Source organism: Erinaceus europaeus, chromosome X (assembly GCF_950295315.1).
Source record: "Erinaceus europaeus chromosome X, mEriEur2.1, whole genome shotgun sequence".
In the NCBI taxonomy this organism is placed as follows: domain Eukaryota; kingdom Metazoa; phylum Chordata; class Mammalia; order Eulipotyphla; family Erinaceidae; genus Erinaceus; species Erinaceus europaeus.
Genome location: NC_080185.1, coordinates 104,103,862 through 104,127,721, shown reverse-complemented (window position 1 = coordinate 104,127,721; position 23,860 = coordinate 104,103,862). Strand labels below are relative to the sequence as shown.

The 23,860-nt window shown below is 40.4% G+C and overlaps 1 protein-coding gene across 7 annotated transcripts in view; it reads right to left on the bottom strand.

Moving 5' to 3' along the window:
• The window catches only part of DMD (dystrophin), a 2,449,111-nt gene that overhangs the window by 1,593,764 nt on the left and 831,487 nt on the right, over positions 1-23,860 (bottom strand). For all 7 annotated transcript variants that reach the window (XM_060182733.1, XM_060182732.1, XM_060182735.1 and 4 more), the window contains 2 exons: positions 3,954-4,055; positions 3,718-3,825 (listed from right to left, as the gene is read on the bottom strand). In XM_060182733.1, coding sequence (XP_060038716.1) covers positions 3,718-3,825; positions 3,954-4,055 — 210 coding nt within the window. The remainder of the gene's footprint in view (positions 1-3,717; positions 3,826-3,953; positions 4,056-23,860) is intronic.

Sequence of the window (23,860 nt, the reverse complement as noted above, 5' to 3'; positions counted from 1 at the left end):
GGGAAAGAGAGAGAGAGAGGGAGAGAATGGAGAGAAACAGAGAGAGAGAGAGAGAGAGAGGGAGAGAATGGAGAGAAACAGAGAGAGAGAGAGAGAGAGAGAGAGAGAGAGAGAGATCAGAGCTCTGCTCAGCTTTGACATATGCTAGCTGTGATGATTGAACCGGGGACCTGAAAGTCTCAGTCATGAAAGTCAATTATGCAAACTCTCCATTATGCAGAACCATTATGCAAACTCTCCATTTCCATTTGGTGCTCTTTTTGAAAACATTACAAATGTTCTATGATACCTTATAAAAACAATGGCTTCCTTGTTTCCCAATTTCCTCTTCTTATATAGCATTGCCTTTTTTTTTTAAAGATAGAGTTAAACAGAATGGGACAACTTGGAAGCTACCTTCAACTAGAGGGCAGCTGGGATTGAACCTTGTCTGTGCATATGGTAAAGCAGTACAGTATCAAAGTGGGCTATTCTTCTGGCCCCACTGAGAAATAACCTTTTCTGTCTCTTGCTCTTTGTGCACAGTACAACTGAGATCAGTAGTTCTAATTCTGTTCATAATATATGGATGAATCTTAAACTGCAAATACAATTATCTAGTTCTAAAAGATATCCTAACAGTTGCAGAACAAAATGAAAAATACATGTCAATTTTGTTCCCATTATATACTGTTATAGACAACTATTCTGAAGTTTGATTTAGTGGTCGCCACACTAAAGAACATGTATAATTTTGGAGAAATTATGTCTTATTAATAAGAAGCTAGCTTTTAATAACAGGTACAATATAAATGATCCATATTAAAATCCCAAAGAAAATTAGTAAGTATGGAAGAAGAAAGGTGTTAACACAAATCCAAATTTGAGAAAAAGTTATACATTTATCTTGGTCAATCTAAAGCTAGCTTTATCTCATCTGATCTTATTTTGCTGTCAGATTTTTGGTAGGTTTTCATGCCTGCAAGATTCTACTGATCCTGATAGAATTTTCCCCCAACTAGAGAACAGAAGACCAAGGGACACCACACAGAAGATGCTAAAACAACAAAGGAAGCTGTTAGTCTATCATATCTATCTGCCTTTCCTGTCTGTTTGTCTGTCTATCTATATGAGTAGTGAAATCTCTCAGGGGCAAAGTTTTTTTGATAGCAAAAGAAAAAATATAATTTTCCAAACTAGAGCATAAGACCCTAACATCTTAGAATAATCACCTATTATACTTCTGTTTCTTAGAGAAGCTACTTAAGATTTTTACTCTAGAACTATAATTGAAACTATGTGAAACTGCTTGTGACTTCTTGAAAAATTCAAATGTACATCCTATTGAAATTCTGCACATGTATGTGTAAAGAGAAATTTATCAGAAAAAGTATAAAGGGTCAACTTAGTGGGAAATAGCACACAAACTCCAAGGTGCCAATATGTTTCTGAAGAGGTTAAAAATTTTAACCAAAAGAACAAAAACAGACCAAAAAAAAATCAAGGTCCTGGACATCCAGTTTAGAAATAATTTTCAGAGTCCCTTTCCTGTCTGTCTGTCTGTCTGTCTATCCAGATAGAAAGACAGTGAGAGAGAGAGAGAGAGAGAGAGAGAGAGGGAGGGAGGGAGAGAGTAAAACTTATAGAAGAGCCAACATTTCCTACAACTAGGTGGCAGCAAGACTCAAACCTAGGCTACCCACAGCAAAACAGCACAGTATCTAAGTGAGCTATTTCACAGGCATCAGTTCATAATGGGCCAATGCACACTTGTGTGAACTGGTGCCGCCCTTGTGATTCACAACAGGTGAAGGTGGGTGCACACTGGCTCAGGCTCCAAGTAAAATATACAAAGCAATTTTTCTATGAAATGATATATTATTCCAGACTGTCCTGTTTTCCCAAGAGTAAATTTTAGGCTGGGGAGGGGAGGGTTGCTAAACTGGACCGTTAGCTGTATTTTAGGGGATAAATGTTTGCATCCTTTAAAAAATTGTATGCAGAAGCTCTAACCCTTCAGTGGGCTCTGGACAAGGCTCATGTGAATAGAATCCCCATGACATGAGTATAGTGACATTTGACCTTCCTTTTTCACACACACACACACACACACACACACACACACACACCAATAAGGCACTGTTAAAGGAAAAAAAAATGAGTCAAATAATATAATAGCAGCATTGTGACCCACATCCAATTACATTTTGCTATAGCATCCCCAGTGCTTTCATAGTTAACCTTTTTAAATAAAAAATAAAATTAATAAAAATAAATAAATAAGTATAACTATGATATAAATGAATGGATTATAAGCAATCACCTTAAAATTTGAAAGTTAACATAAAAAATTTTAAGATGGGGTGTTGGGTGGCAGTGGTTTAAGTGCAGGTGGTGCTAAGTGCAAGGACTGGCATAAGGATCCTGGTTCAAGCCCAGGGTCCCCACCAGCAGAAAGTTGCTTCAGGCAGTGAAGCAGGTCTGCAGGTGTCTACCTTCCCCACCCCCGTCTTCCCTTTCTCTCTGTCCTATCCAACAGCAACATCCATAATAACTACAACAGTAAAAAAACAAGGACACCAAAAGGACATAAAGAAAGAAAGAAAAAAAAATTTTAAAAGATGATAACCAGACTGTCTCTTCGTTTTGAGTTGAAGGACTGTCACAAGTTCACTGGCCTTGTCTCCTCATTTTTTAAACTTCTCTTTTGTTTGTGAATGTTAGTTGTCTACAAAATAGCAGACCAGAGGCCAGGTGGTGGCACACTTTTTTGGTTGTTGCAATGTGCAGGGATGCAGGTGTGATCCCCCAGTCCCCACCGCCAAGGGGAAAGCTTTGCGATTGGTGAAGCTATGTTGCAGGTGTCTCTCTGTCTCTCTCCCATCTCTATCAACCCCTTCCCTTTCAATTCCTCACTGTCTCTATTCAAAAATAAATAAATATAAAAAAATTAAAAGAGTCAGGGGGAAATTGAAGATGACAGGGTACAGTTCCATACTAGACCACACCCATCAAGAGTATTGTGCCCCCACCATCACAAAAATAACCACTATGGTTCTCACAGAGTCTTACAAATACTTTATTTCCACCAGCTTTTTTTCCCCAAGTTCATGTGCTATCAGTTCTATATATTCTACATATAAAGTGAAGCATCCAGTCGTTTGGAAAGTCTCTTTTACATTGTGAGAACCAAAGTGGTTGGAGCAGGGGAACAAAGACACATCTTTAGTGGAGGATGAGTTGATTTAAATGCACAAAGTGGGGAGGATGAAAATACTACTGAAATAATAAGATACTGTAAATAACATAAATCACTAATGAGGACATTTACTAAAACAATACAATTTTGAAATAAGAGAATGAACAACTGAATTCGTGCCTGCACTAATCCACTGCTCCTGGTAGCTATCTTTTCCATTTTTGTTGTTGTATAGAGCAGAGAGAAATTGAGAGAGGAGGGGAAGACAGAGAGAGAGAAAGAGAGAAAGACAGACACCTGCAGACCTGCTTCACCGCAAGTGAAGCGACCCCCCTGCAAGTGGAGAGCCGGGGCTCAAACATGGATCCTTGCTCTGGTTCTTGCGCTTCACGCTAAGTACACTTAATCCGGTGTGCTACCACACAGTCCCCAACCAATGGGTTTTACAAAGACATTCGATCTTAAAAAAAAAAACAAAAAAAACTACTCAACTAATAAATTACGGGGGGGGGGGAATGTAAACTTAAAAGAATACATACATTCATTTTCTGAAGATTCGAGAGCATTTCACTTCGGTCCGTAACGCCAGTTGTGTGCATCTTGTTGAATGATTCTTCTCTTTCTGAAAGCCATGCACTGAAAAGGCACTAAAAGAAAGAGAATATTCCCAAAATTAAAAAAAAGCAACTATCCATGAAAACCATCTAATTTTTACTTTATTCCTCCAACCTCTTTCCATGGCCTTTGTGAATGCAAATTCTTACATACAACTTACCTGTTCCTCAGTAAAACGCTGCCATTTTAGGAGGACTTCTTGTAAGAGAACCCAGCGATCTTCAGTCCATCGACAGATGTTTGCCCACCGATCTCCCAGTACCTGAGAGAGAAAATCCACAACAATATGAGGCAGGCTGTATGAAATTAATTCGACTGAAAAATGAATCAACTTGTTTATTAAAGTAGCCAACTTTGACTTTCCAGAATGGTCCTCGCTATGACCATGGAATGCGAGCTCAGACCTACAGGGATGCAGAGGTTACACAAGCTCCTGTGCTAAATATGATGGTCTTGGGCCCTAGATCAGATGGATAGGGTTGGTAGTTAATGATATTTATATAGTTTTCCCATATTTGAGAGCTACTCTCTGCCCTGATCCATCTTTCTAGTCCTATCCTCAACTCTGACACCATCTTCCCAAACAATACTCCTAGTCCACCTGCATGTTAGTTGTTGGGTTCAATAAAAATTTTAAAGAGTCAAAGGCCTCTTAGACTATACCTAAAATAATAAAAAAGAATATACCTAAAATAGACTCCTTAGCTTCTTCCAACATGAAGAACACACGTTATATCTGCTTTACCTTAGACTCCTATTATTTTGTTTTCTTTTTTATTTATTTATAAAAAAGAAACATTGGCAAAACCACAGGATAAGAGGGGTACAAATCCACACAATTCCCACCACCTGAACTCTATATCCCATCATCTCCCCTGATAGCTCTCCTATTCTTTAACCCTCTGGGCGTTATGGACCCAAGGTCATTGTGGGATGCAGAAGGTGGAATTACAGAATGCTTCTGTAATTGCTTCCCTGCTGAACATGGACATTGACAGGTCGATCCATACTCCTAGCCTGCCTATCTCTTCCCCTAGTGGGGCGGGGTTCTAGGAAATCTGAGCTTCAGGACACATTGGTGGGGTCATCTGTCTAGGGAAGTCTGATTGGCATCATGCTGGCATCTGGAACCTAGTGGCTGAAAAGAGAGTTAACATACAAAGCCAAACAAGTTGTTGGATAATCATGAACCTAAAGGCTGAAGTAGTGCAGATGAAGAGTTGGGGGAGGGGGGGGTCTCTGTTCTGTACATAGCTAGTAGGCATATTTTAGTTAAATTCCAAAGGGCCTGTGGCTATAGTAGTCCCCCCCCCCCCCCCGAGCGTGAAATCTGATATGCAGGTGGATCCTAGTTATTGTCTGGGGAGATGATGTCATGGCTACAAAAAGGACCAGAAAGCTGGATCAGGGAGGAGAGTAGCTCCCAAATACGGGGAAGGGGTATAAATATTAGTGACCGTAAACCCCATCGATTTGATTTGGTCTGGGGCCCATATTCAGCTTAGGAGCCTGTAGGACCTGTGCATCCCTGCAGATCTGAGCTCACATTCCTAATTATTAAACAAATAGTTCTGCTTTATATCTTAATGTTTTTCAGTGACCAAATTGCAGAGGCTACCATGACTCCAGCCTGACTTCCCTGGGCAGACTGGCTCACCAGTGTGTCCAAAACCCCAGCTTTGTGTGCCCATCATGATCTTTGGCCCATACTCCCAGAGGGGTAAAGAATAGGGAAGCTTCCGATGGAGAGGAGGGGATACGGAGCTCTAGTGGTGGGAACTGTGTAGAACTGTATACCTCTTAACCTACAATCTTGTCAATCATTAAATCACTAATAAAAATTATAGATAAAAATATCTGCCATGCTGCTTCTGTCTGCATTTGCATAAACACTGGGACTTTCATTTGCCATGATATTATTTCACCCCATCGTACCCCATATGCTGGAAAGTAAATGTAAGACCACTGAAGCTCTTATCACACCACTGTTTCTATGGAAAACAGCAAACACATAAAAAATGGAATATGTGAGAAATGGAAAAGGCAGAAAGAAATAATTAGAAAATGACAGACACATTGATAGCATGCATAATCTACATTTCAAAATAGACTCCAAAGAACAAAAGACTGACTACTTAACCGAACTGCTACACAGATAAGTAAAAGTCATTAAATATACTGGTTATAAGTTAAAACTATTCTGTGACATCACAGATGCAATCTGCATTGAGACATTTCTAATGAGAATACTGCAATATTCCTCAAGTAATGACTTGGCATTTCTAGAGCTGGACACTATTATCTACCAGCACACAACATGTTAATATTGATGTCAATATGTAACATAAATGAAACACCAAAAATTGTTAGATGAAGAAATTTATGTTGGCCTAGAATATCCCGCTGTGGCTATAGTACTGTGAACTCAGTCTAACAGGGACTCAGAGGTTGTACAGGCTTCTGTGCTAAATATGAATGGATATGGGCGCCAGGATAGAACACTGTGGTAAACAATTAATTGCATTTATATATCTTCCTTCAAGTTTGCAAGCAACTCTCTGCCCTAATTCTGCTTCCTAGTTGTAGTCTCAACTCTGACACCACCTTCCCAGTCAATATGTCTGGCCCACCATCATGTCATGTTAGCTATCAAACTTAAAACGAAGATTATTAAGACATAAGCTTTTAGGAACATTCCTTCCTAGCTTCCTTCTGCCCCAAGGTCCCTACTTTCATCTGCTCTATTCCGACTTTATGGCTTCTGTTCATTAAACATTTTGTCCTGTTTTCCATCTTAACTGCAGTTCAGCCACCAAGCTCCAGATGTTACTATGATTCCATCCCATCTTCCCTGGACAGAAGACCTCACAAATGCTTCCTGGAACATCACCTCTCCAGAGCCCTACTCCATTAGGGAAAGACAGAAACAAGTTGGGGATATAGATTGACCTGCCAATGCCAATGTCCAGCAGAGAAGCAATTACAGAAATCAGAAGACCCACTTTCTGAACCCAAAAAAGAGTTTTGGTCCGTACCTTCCCAGAAAGCCAAACAATAGGGAAGTTTCCAATGAAGGGAATGTGACACAACTCTGGTAGTGGGAACTGGGTAGAATTACAAACCTATAACAATTATACCCCTTACACTTTTATAAATCAATACTAAAGCACTAACATAATATAAAACATAAAAAAGAAAAACTTATATTGAAGACTCGTATACAAGTGAAGGCTCTGAGAATTTTATAAAAATATACTTGTGTGATTTCAAACTCACATGATGCACTTCAGTGCCTAAACTTTCAACACTCTTTGACATCCTCATAAGTAAAAAAAACTATTTCCCCACAACTTTTGGATCTTTTAAACAAAAAGAATATAAAAACAAGAACATGGTAACTTTACATAGGACTGGCAGCAGAAAATGTAGATAACCATTATCTATCTTTAATGTTACATGTTTGGGTAGATCCATCTCAAAGAGATCAGTAAAATGGCTCAAATAATTTGAGTATTATCAGCATCGTGAAAATTTCAAATATTTGTATGAGGTCCAGAGACTCAACCCACTTTTTAAAATGCATTCAATCTATTGTCTTTTTTTTTTAAAAAAAGGCAATCAATCATGGGTGAAGAGTAGGCAATAAACATTTTACTACAGTATTAAAATGATCATGTTTTCATGCAGCTCAGTCAAAAGTGAGCACAATTTTTCCTTGCAAATGACCATAAAATATTATAGCTTCCTATATAATGTCACTGACTTTCTTATTTTGTATAGTTTCAATCTTCTATTGTTTCTGAATTGCACACATTTATAACAAAAGCCATAGCTAGGAAGGAAGGAAGGAAGGAAGGAAGGAAGGAAGGAAGGAAGGAAGGAAGGAAGGAAGGAAGGAAGGAAGGGAGGAAGGGAGGAAGGGAGGGAGGAAGGGGGGGATGGATGGATGGATGGATGGATGGATGGATGGATGGATGGATGGATGGATGGAGAAAGAAAGAAGACACACTAAGTGGAAATATGCTTACATAAATCACTGGATTTGAATGCATCACCCACTTAATTATTTCAACCAAGAATTTGGGGGCATTTTCCTGAATCATATCAAATGTGTGTTCAGTGTACTTCAGAGTGACCCATCAGTCTCTATCAAGTGAAATAGGGGCATGTAATTTATCTGGTAACAGATGTACTGGTAAAAATAAAAATAAAGAATAAATGAAAGTCAGCTTCAATGTGAAAATCTCGTGTCTTAGCCAGAAAATATTGACAGTCTGAATTTATGATGCAGATAATGGAGGCTCAAAATGGATATGTGAATTTTAGTGCTTCAATCAGATTGGGATTGGGGCCAAAGGGAAAGGGATAAACTAATAAACTGGGAATTCTAAACAGATACATCACCTTCTCTCTAGTGCCACAAGACACACAATGGCAGTGTCCACTAAGTAGAGTACACACTATATCTTAAGTGTGTAATGTCACAGATGGACATACACAATTAATTACCTGCACTAGGATATGTTATAAAATGAATCCAAAGATTATCATATACTAGACTGTACAGAAGGAGTGCATTTAATGGAACAGCAAAATACAGTTTCCACTATATGAATGTGTAACAACCTATCATGATGAGAAGGAAAACTATACCCCCATGGCAACAATTATAATGTAACAAATTAATTTCCCAATTAAAATGGGCAACAGCATACCTGGTTAGGAGTACACACTATAGTGGGCAAGGACCCTGCTTCAAGCAAGCCTCTAGTCCCCACCTGCAGTGGGGAAAGTGAAGTACAGCTGCATCCATATATCTCTCTCTCCCTCTCCTCTCCCTCTCCCTCTCCCTCTCCCTCCCCCTCCCCCTCCCCCTCTCCCTCTCTCTCTCCATCTCTATCTCCCCCACCCTTCACAATTACTCTCTTTCTCAACTTCTGTTTATGAGTGAGATCATCCCATTCACAATGACTTTCTTTCTCAAACCAGTAACAATAGTAATAATAATTAACATGATTTTTTTGTCTCCAGGATTATTGCTGGGGCTCTGTGCCTGCACTACAAATCCACTGCTCCTGGAGGCCATTTTGTTCCCCTTGTTGTTGTTATTATGGTTGCAGTTGATGTTGTCATTGCTAGATAGGACAACAGAAATTGATAGAGGAGGGGAGACAGAGAGAGGGAGAGAAAGATAGACACCTGCAAACCTGCTTCACCACTTGTGAAGCAATCCCTCCTGCAGGTAAGGGGTCGGGCGCTCGAACCAGGCTCCTTAGGCCGGTCCTTGCCACTTCATGCCATGTGTGCTTAACCCACTGCGCTACTGACCGACCCTCAATTTAAATGTTCTTTTAGGTCAATAATCAAATTACAATAGTGAAGACAAAATGGTGTTATAAATGCGCTTCGTAGGTCAAGTGGTGATGCCCCTGATAAAGAACAAGTTACCATGAGGAAAGACTAGAGTTCAAGCCTCAGCGTGGCATCTGCATGGCTTAAGCCTCGTCAATGGTAAAGCAAGTACTACAGGTGTTTCTTTGTCTGTCTCCCTCTCTATTTCCCCCTCGCCTCTCAATTTCTAAATATCCTATGAAGAAATGAAGAAAATAAAGAGGAAAGAAATGGCTAAGGAGAGCCATGGATTCAACAAGGAGACACTAAACCTGAGTGATAATCCTGATGACAACAGAAACAAAAAATGGCAGTGTCTATTCCATAAAGTTCAAATTATCATAACAGTAACATCAATAATTCATCGAAGTTGATAATGAACTCAACATTCATAATTAATTACAGTCTCTAATTAATCAGTGACAAATATATTCAAATAAACATTTATTGAAGATGCTACAGCTCCCTAAAATTTACTGCTCCCAACCTTTTCTAACTACCTGTCCCTTATGCATAGGCATTCTCAAAACTCCGGATATAGATCAAGGGCTTTTTCAGATTTTCCTCTGCCTAGTCCTTTGTTGTTGTTGTCTTTTCCTTCTGTTTTATTTTGATCAATCCTATAAATCCCAAGAATGGTCAAGATTATCCGATATCTAAGTAGAAAACAGTTTCAATATGATCTATAAGTGTAGCTATTAACATTTTGGTTAATCTGAGTATTTCAAATATCCCAAGAGCCATACAGGATCATCCCTTTCATTCTACTCAGTTTAAAAAGGTACATATTAAATGCTTGCCAGGAGTCGGGCTGTAGCGCAGCAGGTTAAGTGCATGTGGCGCAAAGCTCAAGAACCGGCGTGAGGATCCCGGTTCGAGCCCCCAGCTCCCCACCTGCAGGGGCATCGCTTCACAAGCAGTGAAGCAGGTCTGCAGGTGTCTATCTTTCTCTACCCCCCTCTGTCTTCCCTTTTTCTGTCCATTTCTTTCTGTCCTGTCTAACAATGACGACATCAATAAAAACAACAATAATAACTATAACAACAATTTAAAAAGGCAACAAGGGCAACAAAAGGGAAATAAATAAATAAGTAAATAAATAAAATTATAAAAAATGCTTGCCAACATATCCTTGAGCCTTCAAGTATATTACTCTTAACAACAAATCTTCAACCCAAAACAACATATATATCCCTTAGACATGCATTCTATGCTTAAATCTAACAATTTCAGAAAAAGCTCAATGAACTGAAATGAAACTAAGTCATTTCTATTACAATGTCAGACTCTTGGAAACAGAGTTGGCAGTCAGCTGAGGTAAAGAACAAACACCTCATCACAGACCCCTGTAAGCGTTAACCCGGCTTTGACCTAGCACGTTATGATTGGGCCCTCCTCAATCGCTATCGAACAGGCCATGGCCAGTGCGCCGCTATGTTCCATCGCTGGGGAGCCAGAGACGACCCGAACTGCCCCTGCGGCTACGGACAGAGTATGACCCACATAGTCGACGACTGCCACCTCTCCAGATTCAAAGGAGGTCTCGAAACTTTACATCAGGCTCAACCTGACGCTGTTGACTGGCTATGGAAGAAGGGCAAACGCTAGAAGAAGAAGAAGCGAGTGCTCAAGTGATCTTTAACAACAATAGAATAGTGGAATGATGTAAACAAGTCTGAAATCACTTGCTAGAATGCTGTACCTGTGCCCACAAGTGCAGATTTTTTTTAATATCATATACATAAGTACAAAATATGCACATGATGCTTGAATTTATAGGTTTATCTGACCCTTTGACAGAAATATTCAAAGAAATTTGAATTACAAATGATGGTACTAAGCATTGAAAAGATTATCAATCAACTCTAATAACCACTCAAAGATGTTGGTTTCTATCACTGACTGAATGAATATAACCAATTTGTTATATAAATATAAGGAATTGAATTAGACAGAATTGACGAGAAACTGTGTTCTTTAGGAATCACAACATTAGGATTAGAAATCTGTAAGTAAACATATATTGGAATGTATGTGTATTCTTGGTCTTTGAGAAAATGCTTTTTTTTTTTTACAAATCCATGCAAACATTATACACATAAATGAAAAACTAATATTAGCATCTTGTAAAGTGACAGGAGTAATCAGTTTTATTAATATGTTCATTGTGCCTCAGCAGTGAAATACAATGGAGGTCAGTTCAGTTACCATAGCATTTCATTGGCTAAGTCACACCTCTGTTACCATCTACACTCAGATGTGAAATGAGGAGAAATTTTTTAATTGTGTTTTATATTTATTTACTTATTTTCCCTTTTGTTGCTCTTGATGTTATTTATTATGGTTGTAGTAATTATAGTTCGTAGGTAGGACAGAGAGAAATGGAGAGAGGAGGGGAAGACAGAGAGGGGGAGAGAGAGAGAGAGACCTGCAGACCTGCTTCACCGCTTGTGAAGCGACTCCCCTGCAGGTGTGGAGCCAGGGGCTCGAACCGGGATACTTAAGCTGGTCTTTGTGCTTCGTGCCATGTACGCTTAACTCACTGCACTACTGCCTGACTCCCAGGGAGGAATTTTTAACTCCCATTTAATTCACATCATGTGTTTCTTATGCATGGCAAGGACATTTATCTTGTGGGTCTCTCTGGTTGAACTGGCTTTTGTTTTTTTAAGTAAAAAACAAGAAAGAACTATCAGTGGATCATTTCAATAAAGGGAAGTGAGGAACATTTGAATAGCAGGAGGTAAATCATAGAAACACTGGCCTTGCATTCATGGAACCATTTGCAGAACATGAAAGCTAAACTGTGGATATTGAGATTGACATTACAGGACAAATTGTTCCTAGTTGGACAGGCATACAGAAGACATAACTTGGAGCCAAAGATGCCATGCCACAGCAGAAAAGGGGACTGACAATACAGGGAAGTGGTGAGTAACTCATCTCACTTGGTTGCAATTTAAAACCTTGGAATATACCCCCACACTAAATGAACTGTCTGGGTAATGAACCGTCAGAACAAACCACTTATTTCATGATTTTTCTTTCAGACTTTATAAACAACTATGCGCACAAAGAAGAAAAGCAAGTTCATCATAGGGATGCTGAAATGAAAACATCGCATCACTTATTGAAAGAAAGAAAAAAAAAACAGAGACAGAAGTGAGGAAGAGTTCTGCTGACTAAAGTTTACTCAAGTGAAATGGTTTTCTTCTTAATTTCACATGTCTTATCCCATGTTATAAATTAAATCCACATACTACAAAATGGCATTGTTCATATATATACTGTCTATCATATGGTCCAGGGAAGACAAACATATATTGGCCTAAGGGGAAACAGCAAAGGGAGGTTTCCCAGAAAAAAAAATCTGGTTTCTGCTAAAACAATCCTTTAATAACTCCTGAGCTCAAGAGACTCCTGACTGTCACTTCTATAGGTGAGGTTTACATTTGGGAATATAAACACTGAGGAATGGAGTCAAATATCTAAGAGCACAGAGGTCACGAAATTGAGTATCTGAGCGATAACTTCATGTACATCTAGCTACATGCACAAGCTCTGCCCTACTGCTGAGCTATGGACAAAGCACACACCAGCAAAATAAGCCTTGCGATTTGTGCAAAACATGCTATGGTGAGATGTACAGATGCAGAATCCGTTTTAAGTCCATTTATATTTAGTTTCACCAGATGTCAGACTAGATACTTTTACCGCCGTGTAACTGACACTTAAGATTATATTCGTTTCATGTGTATAACACAATTATTCCACTAGATTTACCTAAATCTTCACCTAACCTACTTGGCAAGTATTTGGGGGCTAATGTTATCATTTGATCTAGAATATCTTGACATGACAGCTTCCCGTTTGTTTAAAGTATTATGTTAGTCAGAAAATACTTACACATCTAAATTAAGAACACACACTTGTAAGTAGGGCACCAAAGTAAAGACCCTGTGGTGAGAGGTAGACATGAAGCTTCCTGGGCCAGTGGGGGGTGGGAGTAGGTGGGAGGGATGGGTCACAGTCTTTTGGTGGTGGGAATGGTGTTTATGTACACTCCTAGTAAAATGTAGTCATATAAATCATAGAGTATACTATGAAAGAAAAGGTCTCACCCGAGTAATGAAGCTGAAGGGTTGTCTTTCCACACTATGTTAAGTGAGCTAAGTCAGAAGATAAAGATGAGTATGGGATGATCCCACTCATCAACAGAAGTTGAGTAAGAAGATCTGAAAGGGAAATTAAAAGCAGGACCTGACCAAATTGTAAGTAGGGCACCAAAGTAAAAACCCAGTGGTGAGGGGTAGACATGCAGCTTCCTGGGCCAGTGGGGGGTGGGAGTAGGTGGGAGGGATGGGTCACAGTCTTTTGGTGGTGGGAATGGTGTTTATGTACACTCCTAGTAAAATGTAGTCATATAAATCACTAGTTAATTAATATGAAAGGGGGAAAATTAATTGTATGTCTCGAAGTTTTTCAAAACACAAACTGAATCTTTTTAATATATAGGCTGTGTATTTGATATGCGGACTCTCTCAAAAGCCTAGACCAAGTAGATTAGAAGCAACCAATAGCACAGCTATATACAAGATACTGGGTACTGTACAGAAAACCCTAACAAAAGGACTTTTCAAAGTTAACCCAATTACCAATTAATGTGATGATAACATTAACTATTGATTGTCTTTTTGAACCCTAAGACAGCAGGAACCTCACATCTCCACTATAGAGCCCCTACTTCCCCCAGTCCTGGAACCCTTGGATAGGGCCCACTTTCCCGTATGACTCTCCCAATCCATACCAAATAATATTGTATCCGCCGATCACAACCTAATCAACGCAACGATTGACAACTCAACATGCTTCACCTCAGACTGTGTCCAGAGACTTCACGTGTGGAATGACAACCCTTCAGCTTCATTACTAGGGTGAGACCTTTCCTTTTATAGTACACTCTAATTTCATCTCAGGTGGTTCACTTTCTAACAAAGTCCCATAACCTAGATATACACCAGTTTCTGTGAGAGAGAGCTTATTTTCACACGTATCCATAAACTACTGCAAAATATATACCTGAAAGCAGAAGTACACTAGAGTCTGCAGTGAGTACCTCCCTAACACTTCCTCTCCACTATTCCAAGCTTTGGGTCCATGATTGCTCAACAATTTGTTTGGCTTTGTATGTTAACTCTCTTTTCAATCACCAGGTTCCAGATGCCACCAGGATGCTGGCCAGGCTTCTCTGGATTGAAGACCCCACCAATGTGTCCTGGAGCTCCGCTTCCCCAGAGACACACCCTACTAGGGAAAGAGAGAGGCAGACTGGGAGCATGGACCGACCAGTCAACGCCCATGTTCAGCGGGGAAGCAATTACAGAAGCCAGACCTTCCACCTTCTGCAACCCACAATGACCCTGGGTCCATGCTCCCAGAGGGCTAGAGAATGGGAAAGCTATCAGGGGAGGGGGTGGGAAATGGAGACTGGGTGGTGGGAATTGTGTGGAGTTGTACCCCTCCTACCCTATGGTTTTGTTAATTAATCCTTTCTTAAATAATTTTAAAAAAAAAGAAAAAAAAGAGGGCAGCAAATATTTTTTAAAAAAATGAAAAAAAAAAGAACACACACTTGATACAAGGACTTAATTCTAAAAGGTAAACAAGTGTCTCTAATTTAAGAAAAATAAGCCTTGGGAGTGATGCAGAAAGAAATCTAGGTAGATTTTTAACTTAAAGAAGCAATGCTGGGGGCCCGGGCAGTAACACAGCGGGTAAAGCTCACTTGACAGGAAGAGCAAGGGCCAGCATAAGGATCCTGGTTCGAGCCCCCGGCTCCCCACCTGCAGGGGAGTCACTTCACAAGCGGTGAAGCAGGTCTGCAGGTGTCTATCTTTCTCTCCTCCCAGTCTTCCCCTCCTCTCTCCATTTCTCTGTCCTATCCAACAATGGCAACATCAACAACAATAATTTTAAAAAGGGCAACAAAAGGGGGGGGGAATTAAATTTTAAAAAAATTTAAAAAGCAATGCTGGGGCTGAGTGGCAGCACACCTGGTTGAGTGCACAGGTTACAGTGAGCAAGGACCCAGGTTCAAGCCCCCGGTCCCCACCAGCAGGGGGAAAGCTTCACAAGTGGTGAAGCAGTGCTACAGGTGTCTGTCTGTCTTTCTCGCTCTCTATCACCCCCTTTCTTCCCTCCAAATTTCTGGCTGTCTCTATCCAACAAATAAATTAAATTAAAAATATCAAGAAGAAGCAGTACCCTTATAATTAGTGCCATATATTTTTCATTTTTATGAGTTTATAAATAACTAATGAATAAACCTGGAAAAGCTGTGATGTTGCTCTAATTATTATTTGAGGTCTATTATTTAGCTTCCAAGACAGCTTAATAAGCACTGTACTTTTCACCTCCTACCAGTGGGCTCTACTGTGATACCAGAGAATCCAGATGAGGCATTCAAAATTGCACTACAGGGGCCAGGCTGTAGCGCGTCTAGTAAAAAGCACATAATACCAAAGAGGGGATCAATCCACTGCTCACCACCTGCACGGGGGAATCTTCAAGAGTGGTGAAGTAAGTATGGCAGGTGTCTCTCTATCTTTTTCCCTCTATGTCTCCCCCTCACCTTTCAAATTCTCTCTGCCTATCAAATAAAATATATTTTTATAAATTATATTAAAAATGATAATGAGAAAATCGCTGTCAGAAGAGGATTCAAGCAGACACTGAGAGCCAGCAATTCTTATAAATAGTAATGATAGTAAAGGAAAAAATGGCTGCTGGAAGAGGAGGATTCATGCAGGAACTGAGAATCAGCAATAAAGCTGTTGACAATAAAAAAAAAAAGTAAAACAGGACAGCCCTTTCTGAAGTTTCTCTACAGTGGAAGTTTTATTATAGCTCACCGTTTCATGGTTCAGTCTCTGAACATGGGGGGGTGGTATTTTACATGAATGTCTCAGTGCTGAGTTACGACCACTGTAGCTGTTCAACGTGGAACTATCCATACTGTGCGAGGAGGTGGTACTGGGGAATGACCCGAGAGTCTCCCATATATACGACACAATACCACAAAGTGCCCTCCATGGACACTTAACAGGGGGCGGGAGGGCGGGATGTGGGAAAGATGCTAAATCAAGATATGTCTTTGAACATGGAAAAAGTACAGGTGGGAAAGCTATGCAGTGGAATGCTGCTTAGATATAATAAAGCATGACAACTTTCCTGTTGCTGCATCATAGACTGGGAGACCTAAAAGGCAAATAGTGATCAACAACAATTGTACATTATTAAGAGTCTTCATGCAGTACAAAAAGGTCAAGCTAATAGGCTGAATGAATAATGTAAGTAAAGGGAAAAGTAAGATTGTGATTATTGACAAGTAACATATATATGTACATCTAAGTGATACTAGAAATAAGCTATGCAAATTAGTAAGTAAATTTAGCACATCCTCTCAATGCAAGGACAGGTAACAAGAATCAGCTTCTTCATATCAGCATTTAATAAATATAAATGTAAATTAGATATCCCAATTACAGAAAAAGCAAAAAAAATTAGAAAATGACTTCAAATAAATCTCATGAAAGTCTAAGACTTGTGATCCTGAAAAACATAGAATCATTATTACAAGACAATAAAAAGCTTAGTAATGGGAAGCTGATACCATATTCCTAAGTGAAAACACTTTTATAGATAAAAATGCCAATATACCACAAACTGATGTATAGTTTCAGTGAAATTCAATTAAAAGCAAAGTTAACTGTAAAACATCAGAAGCAATGCAATGAACAAAACAGCTAGAAAACCTTCTAAACATATTTTAAAAAAAAGAAGAAAAGTCTCATGTAGTTCTGTACATAAGCTGGGTTCCCCCTAAAACTTTTAGAAAATAAGCCAGATTTTCCCTAACTATAAAGCATGTACTTTGTAAAATTGAAAGCTGTATATTATTCTTCTGTTCATCTTAAATGTAAATCTTATTTTTAATATCTTTTTACTGGAGTTTAATAGTATGCAGTGCAATTGTTGACATCTAAGGACAATTTTTCTTCTCTCCAAGACATATGTCTGTGAAACACCTTCGCCTCCCACCTACGTGCTTTTCCACCCTCACACACAAGGACCCAAAAGCCTCTCCAAGCCCATCTCTTCCTTCCTTCCCCAGATTCCTTTCATTGCTGCAATACACCATTCCCAGTCCAGGTTTCATTTTGTGTTTTCCCTTTCAGAACAACAGAACGGATAATTTAGTTGAGGTAGATTCATTAAAATGGTTATTAAGCAAATGTGAAAATTACTGAGCTAAAGTTCAATACAGCCTGCATAAACTAAAGAGTGAGGGTAAAAATTATAGAAAGCATGTATGCCTGTTTGTTCATTCCCTTTCATGAAGCTGAAAATAAAGCAGAAATGAATCAAAGATAATGGATCAGAGAAGAGGAAAGGCCATGATTACCATAGGGCTTAATGGACACTGTTTGATAGCTGGTAACATACTACCATCCCTGTGGTTGCAGGAGTATGTGATGTGACCTTTGTGAAGTTATGCAAGTTATAATCACGATTTGTGTGCTTTTCTGGGTTCTTCAATAAAAAACTCACTGTGCATACCTGTTGCGAAGTCTCACATGATTAGGGACATTATCAGTAAGAAGATTTTTTTTGAACATGGAACCTTTTAGCAGATGATTTTGATTCCCATCAAGAGAGGATATCCATCACTATGTTATAAAAATAATTAAACAGAATACTTTCCTTAATGGAAATCTAAACTGAGTTTTCTATGTTAAGCATGAGTATTCAAAAAGTAGACATACAGAAGATTGAGTCTTCTGATAAACAGAGTAACAGGACAAAGTGGGTAAAATATATCATATCAGACATGGATTAAAGCGCCCATACCGGGTCTGCCAATAGCGCAGCAGATTAAGCACACAGAGTGAGAAGTGCAAGGACTGGCATAAGGATTCCAGTTCAAGCTCCAGTCTCCCCACCTGCAGGGAGGTCGCTTCACAAGCAGAGCAACTGGTCTGCAGGTGTCTATCTTTCTCTCCCTCCTCTCTTGGTTTAGCTGAAACAACAGTAGCAGCAATAACAACAACAATGGACATAAAAAAAAAAAAAAGATGCCTCTGGGAGCAGTGCATTAGTAGTGCAAGCACAGAGCCCCACCATAACCCTGGAGATGAAAGGAGGGACATAGAAGTAGTTCCCTGGAACTGCACAGGACTTGCAGGCCTGCAGGTGGGAAGCAAAAACTCTAATGTGGGTCCTTGCACATGGTAGCATGTAGGCTTTGCCTGACCACCTTAATTGTGATCATTTTCATTGCCATGGGCATGACCCATATTTGACCCACATTTAAGGAAGCTTTAGGCTGAGGTCTTTATCACTACCTTTCTGCCTCTGTGTTTCAAAAAAATAAATGTTTCTGATAGGAATAGCATGCATGTTGAGGTGGGGGGATGCAATATAACAGAAATAGAGGTCGGGGGGAAATACAAGCTAGGCCTAAGTGATGACTATATTTAGGATGGAAACGAACTAGGGATTTTAACCAAAGGAGAAATGCTACTAAATTGAGCCCGCACCACCTTCAATGTGGGTAGTGAACTCAAGAGTGCTTCTTTAACAAGAAGACCAAGAGTTCAGAGAAGTGACAGCAAACACCAGCAGGTTCTACAACAAAGCGATACCTATGCCAGAAACAAAAACTCTGGTTTATTCCTTCACAGTAAAGGACATGATGAATCTGCAGCACCTGGAGCATGCAGGGAAAGGTGCTCATGGGGGACAGCCATGGCATCACCAGAGTGGGAGCTTCAGAGAGCAATGCTAGAGGGAAGCAGAGCACAGCCACTTCCCCATCGCCTGCTGGCGGTAAGGGCGCTTTTCTGATTCTAGGGTCCATACAGAAAAAGAAAATTGGATTGAAGAATTTTGGTTCAGTGATGAGATTGAGGCAAAAGACCTCCAAGATATCAACTGCCTATTTATGATTGTACAGCCTCCTGGAGTAACTTATAAACAAAAGGTCTTCCTGGAATTGGCTAGTGGAGCACCCAGCTGAGTGCTCACATTACCATGTGTAAGGACCTGGGTTCAAGCCCAGGTCACATTTCCAGGACAAAGCCTCCTGAATGCTGAAGCAAAGATGCAGGTGTCTCTCTTTCTTACCCTATCTCCCTCTCTTTCCTCTCATAATTTCTCTTTGTACTATCAAGTAAAAAAAAAAAGAATTTAAAAAATATGCCTCCATGTTTGAAGCAAAAAACACTGCTTACATATATCTAATAGGTAAAGGAATTTCCCATAAATTAAATGCCCACTGATTCTACAAATATTCTTTTTAAAAATTTTTAAATTGATTTGTTATTGGATAGAGACAGAGAAAAAATTGAGAGAGATGGGAGAGATAGAGAGGAAGAGAGACAGAGAGACACCTGCAGACCTGCTTCACCACCTGTGAAGCGACTCCCCTGCAGGTGGGGAGGCAGAGGCTTGAACCAGGATCCTAACCAGTCCTTGTGCTTTGTGCCACGTGCGCTTACAAATATTCTTTATAGGATGCCAACATCCTGGGAAAATCCAGTTAAAATACAAGCTACATTCACTTATTCATTCTAGGAAACTTGATGCTATACCAAAACCATGATTGCCTTAACAAGAAACTATGCCATACTGTTTAATATAAAGCTGCTCTCATCTATTCGATTCTTTATTTTTTTCTCTTTTCTTAAATATTTTATGAGATACAGAGAAAGAGAGGGAGGGGGGAGGAGGAAGGAGAGGCAGGGAGAGGAGGAGGAGGAGGGAGGGAGAGGGGAAGAGGAGGAAGGGAGAGGGGAAGAGGGGGGAGGGAGGGGGAGAGGGGGAGGGAAAGGGGGAGGGAGAGGGGGAGGGAGAGGGGAGGGGAGGGAGAGGGGAGGGGAGGGAGAGGGGGAGGGGGAGGGAGAGGGGGAGGGGGAGGGAGAGGGGAGGGAGAGGGGAGGGGAGGGAGAGGGGGAGGGGGAGGGAGAGGGGAGGGAGAGGGGAGGGAGAGGGGAGGGGAGGGAGAGGGGGAGGGGGAGGGGGAGGGGGAGGGAGAGGGGAGGGAGAGGGGAGGGAGAGGGGAGGGGAGGGAGAGGGGGAGGGAGAGGGGGGAGAGAAAACTACAACACTTCTCAAATCTGGTATGTGGTGGTGTTGGAGATAAAAGCTGGGACCTCAGAGCCTCATGTAAGTCTTTGGCAAAATCAGTATGCTGTCTCCATAACCCAAATTATTACCTTTCTCATAAAATAAATGCTTTTTATTTATTGGGATATACAATGAGACAACAATTTTCTTTTAGTTTTATTTTAGAGAGAGATACTAACCAGAACACAGCTCAGATCTAGCTTATAGCAATACTGAGAACTGAGTCTAGGACTTAAAGCCTCCGGAATGAAAGTCTTTTACAGAACCATTATGCTGTCTTCCCAGCCACTTATTTCTGATTCTTTTTTAAAAATATTTATTTATTGGTGCTGGGAAACCTGGGTTGTAACATGCAGAAGAATGAAATTGAACCACTTTATCTCACCAGAAACAAAAATCAACTCCAAATGGATCAAAGACCTAGATGTCAGACCAGAAACAATCAAATACTTAGAGGAAAACATTGGTAAAACACTTTCCCACATACACCTCAAGGACATCTTTGATGAATCAAACCCAATTGCAAGGAAGACTAAAGCAGAAAAAAACCAATTTGACTACATCAAATTGAAAAGCTTCTGCACATCCAAAGAAACTATTAAACAAACAAAGAGACCCCTCACAGAATGGGAGATCTTCACATATCATACATCAGACAAGAAACTAATCACCAAAATATATAAAGAGTTCAGCAAACTTAGCACCAAAAAAGCAAATGACCCCATCCAAAAATGGGCAGAGGATATGAACAAAACATTCACTACAGAGGAGATCCAAAAGGCTAACAAACATATGAAAAACTGCTCTAGGTCACTGATTGTCAGAGAAATGCAAATTAAGACAACACTAAGATACCACCTCACTCCTGTAAGAATGGCATACATCAAAAAGGACAGCAGCAACAAATGCTGGAGAGGTTGGGGGGATAGAGGAACCCTTTTACATTGCTGGTGGGAATGTAAATTGGTACAGCCTCTGTGGAGAGCAGTCTGGAAAACTCTCACAAGGCTAGACATGGACCTTCCATATGATCCAGTAATTCCTCTCCTGGGGTTATACCCCAAGGACTCCATAACACCCAACCAAAAAGAGGTGTGTACTCCTATGTTCATAGCAGCACAATTCATCAAAGCTAAAACCGGGAAGCAACCCAGGTGCCCAACAACAGATGAGTGGCTGAGAAAGCTGTGGTATATATACACAATGGAATACTATGCAGCTATCAAAAACAATGAACCCACCTTCTCTGACCCTGTCTCTTGGACAGAGCTAGAAGGAATTATGTTAAGTGAGCTAAGTCAGAAAGATAAAGATGAGTATGGGATGATCCCACTCATCAACATAAGTTGAGTAAGAAGATCTGAAAGGGAAACTAAAAGCAGGACCTGACCAAATTGTAAGTAGGGCACCAAAGTAAAAACCCTGTGGTGAGGGGTAGACATGCAGATTCCTGGGCCAGTGGGGGGTGAGAGTGGGTGGGAGGGATGGGTCACAGTCTTTTGGTGGTGGGAATGGTGTTTATGTACACTCCTAGTAAAATGTAGTCATATAAATCACTAGTTAATTAATACGAAGAGGGGGAAAATTAATTGTATGTCTCGAAGTTTTTCAAAACACAAACTGAATCTTTTTAATATAAAGGCTGTGTAATTGATATGCAGACTCTCTCAAAAGCCTAGACCAAGTAGATCAGAAGCAACCAATAGCACAGCTATATACAAGATACTGGGTACTGTACAGCAAACCCTAACAAAAGAACTTTTCAAAGTTAACCCAATTACCAAATAATGTGATGATAACATTAACTATCGATTGTCTTTTGGAACCCTAAGACAGCAGGAACCTCACATCTCCACTATAGAGCCTCTACTTCCCCCAGTCCTGGAACCCTTGGATAGGGCCCACTTTCCCGTATGACTCTCCCAATCCATACTAAATAATATTGCATCTGCCGATCACAACCTAACCAACACAAAGATTGCCACCTCAACATGCTTCACTTCAGACTGTGTCCAGAGACTTCACGTGTGGAATGACAACCCTTCAGCTTCATTACTCGGGTGAGACCTTTCCTTTCATAGTATACTCTAATTCCATCTCAGGTGGTTCACTTTCTAACAAAGTCCCAAAACCTAGATATACACCAGTTTCTGTGAGAGAGAGTGTATGTTCACACGTATCCATAAACTACTGCAAAATATATACCTAAAAGCAGAAATACACTAGAGTTTGCAGTGCGTACCCCCCTAACACTTCCTCTCCACTATTCCAAGCTTTGGGTCCATGATTGCTCAACAATTTGTTTGGCTTTGTATGTTAACTCTCTTTTCAATCACCAGGTTCCAGATGTCATCAGGATGCCGGCCAGGCTTCCCTAGACTGAAGACCCCACCAATGTGTCCTGGAGCTCAGCTTCCCCAGAGACCCACCCTACTAGGGAAAGAGAGAGGCAGACTGGGAGTATGGACCGACCAGTCAACGCCCATGTTCAGCGGGGAAGCAATTACAGGAGCCAGACCTTCTACCTTCTGCAACCCACAATGACCCTGGTCCATGCTCCCAGAGGGATAGAGAATGGGAAAGCTAACAGGGGAGGGGGTGGGATATGGAGACTGGGTGGTGGGAATTGTGTGGAATTGTACCCCTCCTACCCTATGGTTTTGTTAATTAATCCTTTCTTAAATAAAAAAGAAAAAATATTTATTTATTTTCCCTTTTGTTGTCCTTGTTGTTTTATTGTTGTATTTATTACTGTTGTTGTTGCTAATGTCGTCATTGTTGGATAGGACAGAAAGAAATGAAAAGAGGGTAGACAGAGAGGGGGAGAGAAAGACAGACACCTTGGACCTGCTTCACTGTCTGTGAAGCGACCCCCCTGCAGGTGGGGATCTGGGGGGCTCGAACCGGGATCCTTACGCCCGTCTTTGTGCTTTGCACCATGTGCACTTAACCCACTGCACTACCACCGGACTCCCTGATTTCTTATTCTTCAGTAAAGCTCTATTTGTCAACCCTCCTCTAGCTACATTTTTCTGATCCTCAACAGTGTACCCAAGCTGACCATTGTTGCTTCGTTCCACAGAAATAAACTGTGGCCATTCTGAAGTGTTTGCTCATTATTATATGTATTTTATGAACATCCATTTCCTCTCTTTAACTGCAAGTACCGGAAGAGTAGTTGCATGGTAAAGACTACTCCACTCTGCAAAGCAAAGTGAGGTCAACCTTCCACTCAAGGAAGACTGGTTTTGACATGAGTGCAGCCTAGAAAGTTCCCAGCTATGACCATGGGCTATGAGTGTAGACTGACAGGGACTCAGAGGTTATACAGGCTCCTGTACTAAATATAAATATATATGGGCCCTAGGTCAGACCAATAGGGTTAACAGTTAATGGTGTTTATATTCTTTCCTAATGTTTGGAAGCTACTCTCTGCAATAATCCAGCTTTCTAGTCCTATTCTCAACCTTGACACCATCTTCCCAGATA